The following is a 15,272-nucleotide window of genomic DNA, read 5'->3' as shown; positions in this document are numbered from 1 at the left end:
TCCTTCATCCTCTACATATTACCGTGGGTAGACTTTCTTCTTATAATCTGCTTGCTATCCCTGCAGAGTAGACTAGCATTAGCTATTTTTACTTTCAATTTTTTTGTTTTCCTGTTCCCACTCTTAACTGATGTAGATGACAAAATAGCATAGGGGAAGCATTTAGCAGCCAAAGCTAAGATAAGGGGTTTAGTAGGCTTCTGCTTTATTTTTTGTTTAGTCTAATGGGCCTTTTAAGTTGCTCTGTTTCTCTTGCTCTAAGCCATCCTGAGCCTTTGTTGGGAAGGGTGGCATATAAATTGCATATATTTATATTTATATATTTCAGTTTTTGTTTATATGCAAAAACGTGCATGAACAAGAGAGTGAAATTCAAAACATTTTAAAAACCGTTATTATGAAAGGAAAAAAGTACAAAAAAGTACTAAAGGATATACTAGTAGATATTTATGGTAGTTTTTAACATTTGTTTAATTTACTAGGTTTCAAACCAGTAGTGATGGTGATAAACATGAAGCATTAAATAGTTCCATGGGACTGGATGGGAACTCCACTGGATGACACTCTTGCCATCACAGGTTTCTCGTCCCATCTACTCCTTTGAAGAGACTGCCGCAGAATTTCACACCTCTAATGGTTTGAAACCTTCCTCTGCTTTATAGTCAAACTCAATCATGGCCAGTTTTGCCCATTTGTTCTTTCATAAACACTGCCTTTATGTAGCTGTTCTCCCGCTCTGTTTACTTCCCCCTACTTTACTGCTGTATTTGACAGATGTTATCTTCACTCTTCACCTTCATTTTGCTAGACAAGACAAAGAGACCAAGTATTCTTTGTATCCTCTCATTAGGTAGATTCTCCGTTTGTACAATCATGCTAGAGCTCCTCTCTTGAACATGTATGACCAGAACTGCATTCTGTCTAAATGAGCTCTTGCCATTGTTTTTTATAGTGGCATTCATACTTCTGTATTTTGCATTTAAATACAGACAGCCCCCACTTAACTCTGTTTATCTTAGGACTATTTTGCTATAATGCTCGTTTTTTGTTGATACCCAGTTCCACTTAGCGCTTAGTGAGTTTTGTTATAACGCTCACAGTCATCATACAGCTAGCAGCAGGTTTCGCTTAACACAATTCTGCTTAACATTTTGTTTTTTTGGAACCTATTAAGAGCACTAAGTGGGGGTTGCCTGTATCTGTATCTTAAATTTGACATCTTTTGAATAATTATGAAAATTGGGGGAATCTGTGAGAGTTAACAGCTCTAGAATAAGGTTACTTCTACTCTCTGTTCATGTGTACATAGCCTTAACCAACATGGAATACTTCCAGCTTTAGTGACCCATTTTTATGTTATTTTATTTCATAAAATGGTTCCTCAAGGATAATATGGCCTATGTCTAACTCTCTTTACTAAAGTCTGTTTCGCTTTCAAAACCACTATAGTTCAGACTGATTATAAATGCTTTGGATCATAAACAATTTTTCATTTACAATATGAATGCATTACATCTGTTTCTTTTAAAGGGCTCACTGAAAAGTAACTATTTAAAGAATATAATTTCTATGCAAGATGCATTAAACAGGAATTTCTTTTTTTTTTTTTTTTTTTGTGCAAACACGTGCATCATTTGACTCTTCTGAGTAGTCCTTTTTAATTCAATGGGCCCACTCACGCATGCATATCTTTGCAAGATTGTGTTCTAAAAAGACTTGGAATGGGTAAGTTGAAAGAGAAATTGAAACAGCCAGTGTAGCTGGGGAATGCCTGATTTGCTTCAGTTTTCCTTTTAAGTTGGCTACATGTCCTCAGCTTCCTGGTAATGGTACAGCTTTTCAGACCAGAAGCCATGTCTCTAAGTACAATAGAAAAGCATCTGATGCCACTGTATTATATATAATCAATAATGGTGAGCTTTAGCAAAGATTGTCAAGTGGTTTGACAAGTTGAAGTGATGGCATTCCAAGTGCATGGGGCAGCATGGAAGGTGTCAAGAAGATGGGCTAGTCAGAGACAAAGAAGAGCAAGATCTCAAAGATGATGTTGGTGGCATGTGATGTGAGTGGGGTTGTATTGTAGAGCTGTTCCAACAGGCCTGTTAGGGAACCTATCAAAACTAGTATCTTTAGGGAGCTGGGTTTGAGAAAAGGCCATGCTGCTCCTCGGTTTTCCTTGCCAATTGATTTGAAATGTGTTAAGAACCTGTTTTAAATTTTGGTTACTGTTTCTGTACCAAATGCAATAAGATATTGCTCCTGTCGGGGCAGGTACAATTATTGTATAGGTTTGAAAATAGGGAGGGGGAGAGTTAACCTTAAGAAGTGGATATGCACCATGTTTATTGCAGTTAATTCCACATTTTGATCCACAGTAAACTTTATTCTGTAGTAAGGATAAGATATATTTGACCACCTCTTCAAAGCGTGCAACAGATGCTCTTACAGTCTCCAGTCAAAGTGGTGGGGAAACTAGTTTGCACTGAGCAAACAGCTACCCCATGATGATGTTAATTTGCGGTTGAACCTAGGATACAGTCCACATGCATCAACTTTCCCATGTGATAGACATTTTGGGGAGGGTAGGATAACTTTACCCTGGATTTGAGTCATTTACTATTACACTAATACTATATAGTAGTAAAACACTGAAATCCTAGGTAAAGTTATCCTTTGAAATTGTATTAACAAGATGACTATGTAGGGAAGTTACGCTCAGCTATATGTTGTATACCACTTTTACTATATACTAAAGTTAGCTTACATGTGGCAATTATGTACCTGTTTAGTGATGTAGAAAGAGTCTCAGTCTTGGATAAGTTCCCTCCTCCCTCCCCACCAGGTGCAGATCTAAAGTGGTACAGTCAGTCGTACCCCTCCATCTCCTTGCTGCTGACTCACTGTCACCTGAGCGCACATACAGTGAGTGATCTTTCTGCTGCTACTACTGCACCCCACTTTTTTTGCTGTCCAGTATCCCGTACTGCTTCCTTCCAAGGTTTTTATCTAAGCCTCAAACCTATTTTGATGGTGTTGTTTATTTTTTTTTCTCTGCCCTTGCCACATTTGACTTGCATGTACTCCTGTCGTACTCACAACTTCACCTTTAGCCGCCTTATCTAAACCTGTGATCAACTTCACAAGTACTTTTTGCTACTTGTTGTTCTTTCCCATTTCATCCTTCCCTATATGACCTCACTCATCCCAGTTGAGGAAAACTGCAGTTGGACAGCCAGTCCAACCCCGGTTGATGCTATCCACAACTCCACAGAGATTAAAATTATTTTCTTCCTGCATATCTGCTGTGAGCCCCTGAACTACAACCAGGTGCACCAAGTTCAGGCCCCAACTGTGAGAAACTCAACAATGCACTGAGTGCTTGAAACATCCCAACAGGACATGAGTTCATAGTGCAGCAGACCTAAAAATAAACTCAGCAGCAAAAGGAAGAAATGACAGTTTTTATCAAAGGTGCAGTTGGGGTAGGACCTAGGAAAGGGAGGGACAGCTGGAGTTGGGGGAAGGGAAAAGGAAATGTATATTTAACTTCCCAAACAAAAATGAGAACCATAACAACAGGTTCAATTTCACTTAAATAAACAGGAAGGCCAAGGTTAGGTCTAGTTCAGAGTAGTTTTGTTTTGGGTTTTTTTTTTTCCCATGCTGGTTTACCCGTTCCTCAGAAGGGAAGGGAGTAGCTGCCAAAAACAAAACAAAGATAAGAGCCCTCCCCCCCCCCCCCCGGCATAAAATGCACATATTTGAGGAAAAAATACAAATATATCCATGTGCTGTGACTCTTCCCATGATAACTGAAGTTCTGACAAGTAGTTTTTTAATCTGAAAGCCTGTGAAGACTGGGTCTGAATTACTTGCAGATTATGCATCACCTGCTGAGTTTTGTTGTCATGGCTGAAGCTCCTCCTGTCCCCCCCCAGGTATTACACTTTTTGCATTAACCACCAGGGGGCAAGGTTGGACAGGCAATGCCTAAATGAGCTGCTTTTAGATTCCCCCCCCCCCCCTTTCTGGTACTCCTCTGTACTCCTCTTTGGAGTTCTACCTTTACTACGGGCAGCATAGATGCCCAAAGCTGTCATATGGTTATTAAAAGCATATTCTTATGACAAGTTTATTGTAGACCATGAGTTTCAATGGAAAACTCTATGAACATAAATTGGCAGCTTTAGCTTTTGTTTTGCAAAAGCTTCCTCCTCCTTTCTTTGCTGAAAGTGCTGCAGGAAGGTCTGATTTGACAATGGGAAAGTACTGAAGTAATTTAAAAGCTGGTAGAGGTTGGTAATCCTTGTTTGTTTTATATAGTGATCAGCTTGTTCAAAGTAAAGGTACAGGCTCTAGCTGGTTAGTCAGAAGAATGTAGTTACAAGTTAGATGAGTATTCTTATTTTATAGATGTAGATCTTGAACCAGAAAAGTAAAATGATCTGTTTACTACTTGATACAGTGACACTGGGCTAGAGTACTGCTTAGAATTGGGTAACTTGTAAATCGTGTTTGCTTTCAGACCACATTGCCTTTTTTTTTTCAGTGGTTTTCTAAGCTATTAAAATACAAGTGGACAAGATTTAGAGACTCCAGCTCTCATGTTAGACTGATACGGCAGCCCATCTAATTCAGCATGTTGTTTGAATGGGTATAAATGTTTTTAAAAAATTAAAATCTATCATTCTCTCTGAAACTGTAGATGATGATTAATAGTGATGGCGCTGATTATTGTCATCATCATAATCCATTGTCTGTGAAATTTGACTTGTTTATATTGCACTTTTGGACCCAGAATGTAAAAATTCTCAGATTCTCCTGGTCTTCAGAAATTTTCTGTTTTAGGAACTGAATTATAGTGGGTTATTTATACTGCAAAATTGGTGATGATTCACAGGAGATTCCGGAGCCTGAAAAGACAAGCTACCAACTTAATTCCATTGGGGATCAGCTATGAGCACAGCTCTTTAGGCTTGCTAGGTACTTTTAAATGACTGTACTATATACAAGTGACTCATTTTTATTATTTGTTATGATAGCTAGAAACAGTTCTTTCCTTGGATGCAGGCAGCTTCCATTGACCTTGGTTAAAGTCACACAGCAGGGGCAGAATTGGCAGTAAGCTGTTGCTTTGTCTAATAAGTTTAAATGGCATGATGATATCATACAGCTGTCATCCAGCTTCATTGGGAAACTGGGCATTTACTCTTTTTGCTTTCTTTCTAGACCATTTCTTTGCCACCAGTATTATGAGCTGTCCATCCAAGAATTAGGTGTGCACCGTAAAACCTGTAATGTTTTAAGTGAGGTGTACACTTTTAAAACATGTAAAATGGTATTGTCCAAATTGCAGAATTTTGGAGACTAACACTAAAATTAGATGTCTAAAAGGTCACTAGCTTTTCTGCTGAGGATTGTATGCATCTAAAAAACATGCAGTTTCAGGAATTGGGCATTCTGTGCTCTGCAATGCTGCTTTGATATTTAATATATTAAAGCAGTGTAAAGACAGTTGAGGAGAGCCACAGCACCAAAATATTTCAAAGTAATTTCTATTTCTCTGTGTCTGAGCAACACTGACCTATCCTATAACTTAATACACAAATCATGTAAATCTGGAGTTGCAGTATCTCTTGTAAGGCTCATATAACAAAGAAATGAAAGATAACTATTGAAGACTTTTATTTTGTAAGATAGCTCAATGTATCCCTGAGCTGAAAGATTTTTCTTGAGCACTTTCTTAAAAGCAACCTTTAGGAGGTAAAATGTCTTAAATGCATTTGCAGCCTTATAGGACATGTTAGCCTATAGCCTTCATGTTTTGAAATACAGACTCTCCCTCTCATAAGTAACTGTCAAATATAGAACACTTGTTTGTTGCCCAAGTAAAGTAAAAGATGAAACAACCTGCCTATGTCTAACAATCTGTCTTACTCGTACATGTTGCTTCAAAAAAATGACCTTTATTAGAAAGTTTCCATCTTGAAACCAAGACTTAATATTATGACTTATTGTGTGAGGTACAAGTTCTGAAGCATTTGTGGAGACGGGTAAATATGATTTATTCCCATACTTTACAGAAAGAGGCATGAGACAATTGCATTCTCTTTAGAAGCAGTGATTTCTCAAGTAAAAGGCCTTTCACTTTTGCCTCCTTGATATTGTTAGTAATCTATCTGCCACCTTTATCAAAAATTTAAAACATTTCCTTAGAGAATAGGGAAGGAGAGAAAGTTATCTTCAATTAATTTAAGTTGCTCAAAAAACAAACTGGTGACTGTAGGATGAAAAAACATAGATGAACCATTTCTGAAGAGATGGTAAATGTTATGATGAAGAACCAGGGGCCTTTGTACATGCTACATTTTTTGCCCTTTTGTGCTAAAACAGTGTGACTGTTCGTTTGCAAAAGCAGGTTTTCCAGATGGTTTAAAAGTCTTTCTGGAGCATTAAACTAAAACTCCTTTTAGTATAGTTTAGTTTGGTTCACCACAAATTAAAGCGTCACATCTATAGACTCATTGCGTGCAAACAAAAGCACTCAAACATGTAATGAGCCTCTGTCCACCAGATGGTGATGTGACTTTTTTTTGTAATGCACCCCTTTGAATTGTTTCCACTGTCAAATTGCTTCTGCTTCTTTTTTTCTTGTAGTGTTTGTCAGCTCCCTGCTTTCACAGCTGTGTGGCACAGCATGGGTTGGGGGGCAGGGGTGGTCAGGGACCAGGCTTAATTAATTTGAAAACCAATGCAATGCTCCAATGCTTATTTGGTTTGAAAAGCTACTACATGCAAACACTGATGTGATGCTCCAGAATAAACAAGCTTAAATTTTATAAACCCATGTAATTTAATTAGGATTAAACACTGTGGTGTGTACAGGTACCCCATAAGAACAAAATAATAAGACCTCTGTACAGACAGTTGTTTAATGTCTGGAAAATAGATCCCCCTTTTCTTGCATATTTGGTTCTGTGCAGTATTTAACTCCTCCTGGATTAAGAATCTGAGGGTTTTTTCTTATGTCTTAATATCCAAAATATAGTACTGGTGTGCAGGTGGTGCATTTCCTTTCAACTAAAGTTGCTGTAGTGTACAGTTCTGTCTTGCCTACTGGATGCCAGTCTCTACCAAGTGTTCAGAGTACCTTACAAAGCCCATATAAAGTTTTAATGAGCAGAAGCTTGTTTCTCTCCTACCTAAGTAACAAGTGGAACATTGTTTGTGGGGGGTTTCTGAAAGATGTCATTCTTGACATTGGTGGAGTGAGAATCTTTAGTTATGCTTGCCTGTCATTGCTCTCAAGAGCTTCACACTTGGAACTGACATTTACATTGTTTTTGCTGAATGCAGCTGGATTACCTGGCCATTGTCTCTGAGTCAGAAGAGAGCTGTGGGATGGCTATAATCCAGGCTATTGAGGCTTTATGACTTTCAGTTTATCTGAAAACAAACACTATTTATTTATCTGGGTTTTAGTCACCTACTACTAAGCAGGCTGACTTTTATGCTCTTGACTTATGCTCTTCCTTGTCCTAGTCTTTTAACAAGCAAATAAAGAATAATACCTGGTTTCAGATGCGTATAAACACTTTTTACTATGAAGAGTGCTCGGCAGTCTCTGATCCTCTTGATGCATGAGGCTGTTCTTTAATGATCAGTGCAGTTACCACCTCAATGCTTGACCTCTCTGTAAGAGTTAGTGCCTGGTGATTATTGCAGTTCACCTGCAGCATTGTTGCTAATATATCCCTCTGATGCTTCGCTCAGTAGAGTGATTCCTCACTGGGTCCCATTTGAAGTCTTGTTGCTGAAATAATTGCACAGCTTTTGAAAGCAAAAGTTCCTAGGTAAATTAGTGTAACCAGGAAGGTATGGTCAAGGTAGTCAGTGATCAAAGAGCAAGATCAGTTAGCTTCCTGTTTGCATGCTTGTGGACTTGAGCTTTTTTAAAGAAAAAATAAGCAGCTTGTTAAGATCCAAATAAACTTTATTAAATCCATATCACTTGGGTGGGCCAAAAATGATCTAATCCTGTCCTGAATTTGAAATGTCTGTGAACTCTGCCTTACCAAGGCACTGAGGAACCAGAAGGTAATAACTATGTTGTTGTTGTCACTGGGATGGGCAATGTATACAAGCAATTTGCATGCAACAGTATAAAAGCAGCAAAAACTTTAGACCTCCTTATTTATGTCACAGCTGTCACCACCCATACCTCAGAGACATGGAAGGATCTTTCAGAAGATGAATATGTAATTGCTTTCACATACCCTAAAGGAAAGTTTTCTTCTGCAGCCCGACAGAAAACTCTCCCACCCTTTCCCCCAGGTACATGAAGTCATAAATCTTACAAACAGAAGACGAAGGAGGGTGATGTCCCCATAACAAAGCAGAAGATTCACTGAATAGAAATCTCAGCCTTTGCCCTATGCTGTGAGAATTGTGCATTTACAAAGTAGAAAGTGGTTGTTTTGGCACCATTTAGTCACTCAACATTACATTTTGCAGGGGTACTGAAAGAAGGGACAGATAATAAAGAATAATTTTCTCTCCGTTTCTTGATATCTTCCCCCTCACACTTCCTTCTACTACTTCTGACCTTTAGTATGAGAGCACTACTAATATAACCTTTTCAGCATCTTCACAGTGCTAGACTTGGGGGGGAGGGGGGGGGAGGGTCTGTTTTTTCTGCTTGTAAACTTTTAGAGGAACAAAACTGATCTCTTTATGCTTTTGTATTTATTTTTTTCTAATGGAAGGTTGAAGCCTTAACACTTTTCAGTTCATACATACACATACTCAAAAAAATTAATGACTGAATTAAAATTCCTCCAGTTCACTGTGAAGGCAAACTATTGAGGGGGAGTGCAATAAATAGCTAGCAAATGACTCATAATTTTTATGGATGTCAAAGGATTGCTGGGAGTTGATGACTGGCTTCTGTTTCTGACGGACTTTGTTGTCAGTCTAACCAAGACTCCCTTTCATTTAAATAAATTTAGCCCATTCATTACAAAAGACAAATTGGTGATGTGTTTTTCAGTGTACCATATAAGACAAATGGTAATCTTAAGTTCTGCCAAGTGTTTCTGGAACAGGGAGGGGCTAATACTTGCCTTTTTTCTAAGGTACAGATATCAAGCCTTGCTTAGCAGTAAGGGTTATAAAGTGTGCAGAGTTATCCATGTGTGTTAGTGGAACTGATGGAAGTAGAACTCCTGTGGCCATGGGCAACTAGTGCCTCCTGAGTTGGGGGGCGGGGGGCACTTGCCCCCCCCCCCCAGTGGCCAGTCAGCAACTGGGGATGGGGTCCCCCTGCAGTCAGTTGTGCCAACCAGGGGGGGTGCGGGGGGCCCTGCAGCCAATTGCACCAAACCACAAGTGCCAGCGATGCTTCTCCTGGCACCCCAACTGCCTGGCTGGCACTCTCGTGGCCTAAGCAGGGAACACTGGTTGTCAGGGTGAACCAGCAATTTCAGGGGATACACCTACACCCGCTACGCATCACCACTGCTTGTGGCTCCCATTTGAAAAATTGGGCAATAGAGGCTGGCATCTGGAATGAATGCCAGGCAGTGGTGATGACAGTCTAATAATGTTCAAGAGGCAGAGTAGTAGGGACATGCCTAGTCATCATGGGATAACATGAAGAGTGCTGTAAAATGTGACATTTGTCTCCACACGCCTACTCCAGTAATTCAGGGTTACTTTAAATTCTCAGCCATTTCAAAATCTGTTGCTGGATTTTCACTAAAAATAGTCCTGTGTTTCCTTCCCTCCCCCCACACCTCATAGGTTGAGAGACCTGATTAAATTACAGGTAAGAGGAGGAGTGGAGGAGATCATGCTGGGGATTCAGGGGTGGGCTCATTTGAGGCATGTCACTCTTCCAGAGGTCTCCTGGGAAGAGAGTTTACTTGGCCTTGTGTTCCTCTTCCGTAATTTAAACATGTGCCTTAGGGTGCTGACAGAAGTGACATTTGTTGCACAATCAGCCCCTTGAAAATATTTTACAACTGTGCCCTGACAGAAGTGCATGGCTGCAGAGCACTTTACAAGTACCCAATCATGTGACAAATTAACTCTCATGTAACAAAGTTTCAGATGAAGGCACTCCAAAGTGGAATGCCTTCATTAACTTTTGTCGCTTTGCACAGCTGGGGATGGACTGATGCAGCTGTGCCCCACCTCTGGTGCTATCTGTAGGAAGGGAGGGGGAGGGAGCTCCAGGGTAGGGTTTGCACAGCTTGAGCTATGGAGGGATGGTATGTGGATTAGAACCCCCTGCCTTGGGGGGGGCAGAGGGAGAGCTCCAATCCATAAACCTCCTCCTCCCCCTTCTCTCCCTCCATCTCATCCTGTAGACAAGCACAAGAGCTGGGGGGGGGGCAGTACAGGGCTAGAGGAGAGGCTGCAGACGGGCAAGTTCTCCTGGATCAGTTTCAAAGTGGAACCTGATCCCCCCCCACCGTCCCAACCCAACAGCAAACGTCTGTTGGGTCGCGGCACTGTGTAGTGGAGGGTGCGGCCCCGGTCCAAATACAGACAGGACTCCCTAGAAGAGCCTCATAGTTAGCTTCTAACTGGCCAGCTTCCAGTGGGAGGATCTTGGCTACATGCTGACTTTATGGAAATGGGGAACTCCTCCTTAGCTTGTCTGTGGACATTGGCTGAGGGCAAGTAAAACTCAGGGGCACCTGAACCCCAAGCCTTCAGGCTTGGGCCTGAGCATAGGATGCCTGCCGATTTGGATTTGGAAGTATCTGATGCTTCGGGCTGAAAAGTCTGGGATGGAGGATGTTTGCCAGTTGCACTGGTACATAATGGTGTTTGAACTTTGCTTAATCAAAAGGATTCAAACCTGATCTGGCTAATTTGACCTGGAACACAAACATTTCCCAAAATATATATATATATTTACCGTAAACAAGAAACCTGGATTCTCGTCATATATGACAAGTAGCCAGGTTTCTTGTTTATAGTAAACAGAAGAGTGGCTTCTAGACAAGGTCTAAACAACGCTTTCCTGCCTACGTGCTGTCACGTTTCCCTTCAGATTAAGAAACAGACAAAATACAGCAGAGCAAGCACGTATTAAATGTGGTCATATTGAAACTAAAACAATATTTTACAGCAATATAAATCTAGAACACTTTTCAGTACAAAATGCTTATGTATTTTGTGTGTGTTACTTAAGAAAATGGCGCATGTGTTTGTTTCAATTTTCTTTCTGTGTTCATTATTTTTTTTTTTTTGGTCATTTCTGTATACCTTTAGTAATTATTCTTTAACATCTTGTTCTATTTTCTTTTTTGGTCCTATAAATATTTAGTTCATATATTGAGCTACTTGCAGTGTGTAAAGGAAAAGGGAAGGGTGTAGAGGGGATATTACCACCTGTAGTAGTAAAGGTGCAGGCAAGAGATTGCAGTGGGTGCCTCGAGTTTTTATCTATTATGAAATACCCTTTTTCCATAATGAATCCAGCTACCAATGTAAAGGATGATAATCGCAAACAACAGCTTGGTGTGCTAAATAAGCAGGGTGTATTTTCATATCATCTTTCCAGGCTAATACAAGTATCAGTAGCTTATCAGTGCAATATGACAATAAACAACAAATTAAACCATAGTTTTTACCAGCACAGTATTTACAGCTTCTGTAGAGACAATATAGGTCAACCTCAGTTTATATTTGCTTGTTGTCTTTAAACTAACATATGGTGTTTTTCAAATACAGTATATACAACACTTGCCAAATATTTAAAAAAAAAAAAAAAAAAAAAAGCCATTCAAGGCAGCTTGCCTGTCATTTTCATTCCAGTTGCGATTGGCTGGCAAGTCTGCTGCTGGCATCGCACAATTGGCTTGGATGTGAAATACAAAACAGTAGCAGATTTCTTTATTTGTACTCTGTGACTGTAAGACTTGCAGTTGAACGCAGCAGAAAAACAAAGGTCATCTTTACACACGGATTCGAGTGTGATCTTTCTCACAGATGTTTCCTTCCCAAAGAAGTGCATCTTATCTTCTTTTTCTAGTGTATGACTTTTGAGCTCTTGGATTCCTTGGGGATTTTTTGCTTTGAATATAAAAATTCCCCTATTAGAAACTTCCTAACATGGAAAACTGAGAAATTCAGAAGCAAGAATTAATGGGAGGCATGGATCCTAGGAGCTTGTGTTTTTTAAAGGGGTTCAGACACCAACAGAATAAGGAATGAATCCAAGAGGGGGTTTACAGTAACAGTTGTAGAAGGGAAATGATTCTGTTTTCAACCTTGGATATCAAAAAGTATGTGGAAGATGGATTATGCTTGTAACAATCCTCCTAAAAAACTGAAGGGACGTACATTCTCTTCAAGGAATTTTGGTACAGGATATGCAAAAATCTCGCCTCCCAGGGTTGACGACAGTTCTGTGTGTTGACTAAATGAAGCTGCATAGAATCCATTTGGGAGCACTGTCTTCCTCATGGTAACTGTATGCAGTCATGTGCATAATTGAAATAACGTAAGGTTCAGTGCAAGAAGGTTAATTTACTAATTTTGCTCGACTGTGAACTATGGCTTCAGAGAACTGGAGACCGATTTCATCTGTGTGTTGTAACTATAGTTTTTCTTTTATTCCCTCCAAACTTAGCTTGCGAGATGCTGGAATTGGATTTATCCTTGTCATAGATCGTAGGCAAGACAAATGGACCTCAGTGAAAGCCTCAATCCTGCGAATAGCGGTGAGTTCAGCTTTCAGCGAAAGCCTTATGAAGGCCCTTTAAAATTTGAACTTCTTGCATCTATAAAAATGCAGTAAACTTATGGAACTGTTAATGTATAGCTCATATATAAAGATATACGCTGTAACAATTCTTCATTTTTCTCATTTTAATTTGGTAGTATAAATGCATAGGATAGCATAAGTATGTATGATACGCTTGTATGCTACAGCTTCTAGCAGTAAAGTTAGACAAATCTGTTTTACCACATCTGTGTATGAATGCATACACCTGGATCTGGTCTAAAATAGCCTTTGCACTGATAACCCAAACAGCTTGAATGCTGTGGCATGATATTTTCATTTTATTTGTTTGTTTGTTTTTACTGAGTGTGAAGAGTTAGGTATGTGTTTTAAAACTTTTGCTACCAGATTTAGCATGTTCTAGACATGTATGTTGTTGGCTACTAAAATATTAAGCCCACAAACTTCCTAAAAATTGCATTTTATTTTATTTAAATACCAAGTTGGCTTCCTTTAAAACTGGAGGTTCTATAAAGAAGCTACAAGGCACCTGATAAATGTCTTGGCATGCTTTTCATATATTTTCAAATAGAGATTAACTCAAAACTTTTGAGCTACTAATTTTTCAAAATGTAACTACAGTATGCTCAAAATGTATTGAACAATGCAAACTCTTAACATGTAAGCAGAAAAAGAAAGAGAAGTTGGATGATAAGAATGTTCATTTTAATAATGTTTGAATACTTATAATATGTCCTTATACTTTTTGTTGTTTTCTAACCTGTCATTATCAGTATTTCAGGAATTTGTATAAGTACAAAACAATACACAATGTAGCTTTCCTTTGAGGGATGCATTTTCACATTACTCTTAAAGTGATTCTAAGTTGTTTAGAAGATTTTTATATATTGCCAAGAAATGCTGGAAAAGTAAATCTTGGCTCAACAAATCATGAAAATTAGAGATACTAATTTAAGACACTGAGAGGAATCCAGTGGTAGGGACCAAGATGAGGTGAGTTTGGAGCTGCTGAGATTTCATAGTATTGAAGAAGCAAGGATTTCTTCAGATAATATATTTTATTGGACCAATTGTGTAGTTGGGATAGTTAGACAAGCTTTCAAATGCAAGACATTCTTCATCTGCTCTTACATTCAAAAGTGTGTCTAACTCTATCCCAGCTACACAGTTTTATATACGTCATGGAATACAACCTGAATCTACGTGTACTGTGATGCACATGGGACAGAGAGATCATTCTCATGAATGTAGGAGCAGCTGGAGTTTTTGCCTGGAATGGATGTTAAGCTTTAAATACTTATTCTGATCCAGTCTATTTTAGAGTAAATTGCTACTCATTGGCACCCAGCTTTCCTTTAAAAAAAAAAAAAAATAGCAGCAGTAATGTCCCTAATGGATTATGCCGAGTCTCTGGCTCTTTTCTTTTTGGCTTTTAGGAATATGACTTTGGCTAGGGCCTTTTGCTTTCTTTGTTTGCTTGCTTTTTTCATGGGTGAGCTGGATGAAGTGACCAATGATGTGAATGCCGTTCTGGTTGTGATGGAAAAATGACTATCAAATGGTAATGTTTTGCAGCATTTCTAAAGGTGAATAGGTATTTAATTAATTTAATCTGCTCTGTAAATTTGTTTCACAGCCTGCCCCCCTCAACAAAGTATTCTGTATGCCCTGCTCTTACACCTTTCTTCTGGATTTTATGAGCTTCATTGTCCAATAGGAGAGGAGTGGTCTTTGGTGGTTCACAGATCAATATGCAGCCTCTGTAGCAGGGATCCGATCTGTTGATTGCTTCAATGATTAGGATCAAGACCTTCAATTTAGGGGCCTGAGAAGCAAGACTCATGAGGAAAGGCTGAAAGTATTAGGGTTAGTTAGTTTGGAGAAGAGAAGACTGAGGGGGAATGTGGTAGTCTTCAAATACCCTAAGGGTGATTACAGAGAGGCTGGAGACAGGCTTTTCTCTGTGACCATAGTAGACCAAACTAGGGCCAATGGCCTTTAGCTTCAGCAGGGGAAATGTAGGTTAGAGTTGAGGAGGAACTTTCTGACTGAGGATGGTCAAATGTGGAACAAGTTAGCTAGAGAAGCTGTGGAATTTGTCCTTGGAAGTTTTCAAAAGCAGGTTTAGACACTTGGCTGGGATGGTTTAGTTAGGGGTGATTCTGCCTTGAGTACTAGATGACCTTGTGAGGTCCCTTCCAGCCTTATTTTCCTATGAACTGGCCATGAAAGTAGGTTAGAAGCCAATGGAAGGACAAGATTATAGGTTAGAGATGTTCATAATAGCCAAAACCAGAGAAAAAAAACAGGTAATCACTTTATACCACTTGGAACCTATGCATTTATTTCATATTCAGGTTCAAATGAAGTAATTAACAGTAATCCAGACATGTAGCTCTGACCCAAGACCTTGTCCAGAAAAAGGAAGTGAAGCTTCCTAGACGGATGTAACCTGGCACACAGATGCAGATGGATTAAGATGCTCTTAATTGTTGATGCTGTGTAGTCAGCC

The 15,272-nt window shown here is 39.4% G+C and overlaps 1 protein-coding gene across 8 annotated transcripts in view; it reads left to right on the top strand.

The window, feature by feature from the left end:
- Positions 1-15,272, top strand: part of MCF2L (MCF.2 cell line derived transforming sequence like) — a 178,591-nt gene that overhangs the window by 115,284 nt on the left and 48,035 nt on the right. For 7 of the 8 annotated variants that reach the window (XM_059721059.1, XM_019484966.2, XM_014600419.3 and 4 more), the window contains exon 4: positions 12,647-12,737. In XM_059721059.1, the coding sequence (XP_059577042.1) occupies positions 12,647-12,737 (91 nt within the window). Of the gene's footprint in view, positions 1-11,956; positions 12,048-12,646; positions 12,738-15,272 lie in introns of those variants that run through there. The other variant, XM_059721062.1, reaches the window with a different exon arrangement.

The sequence above is a fragment of the Alligator mississippiensis genome, chromosome 1 (assembly GCF_030867095.1).
Source record: "Alligator mississippiensis isolate rAllMis1 chromosome 1, rAllMis1, whole genome shotgun sequence".
NCBI classification, from domain to species: Eukaryota; Metazoa; Chordata; order Crocodylia; family Alligatoridae; genus Alligator; species Alligator mississippiensis.
Note: the sequence above shows the minus strand (reverse complement) of the source record. Positions and strands in the feature narration are given on the sequence as shown.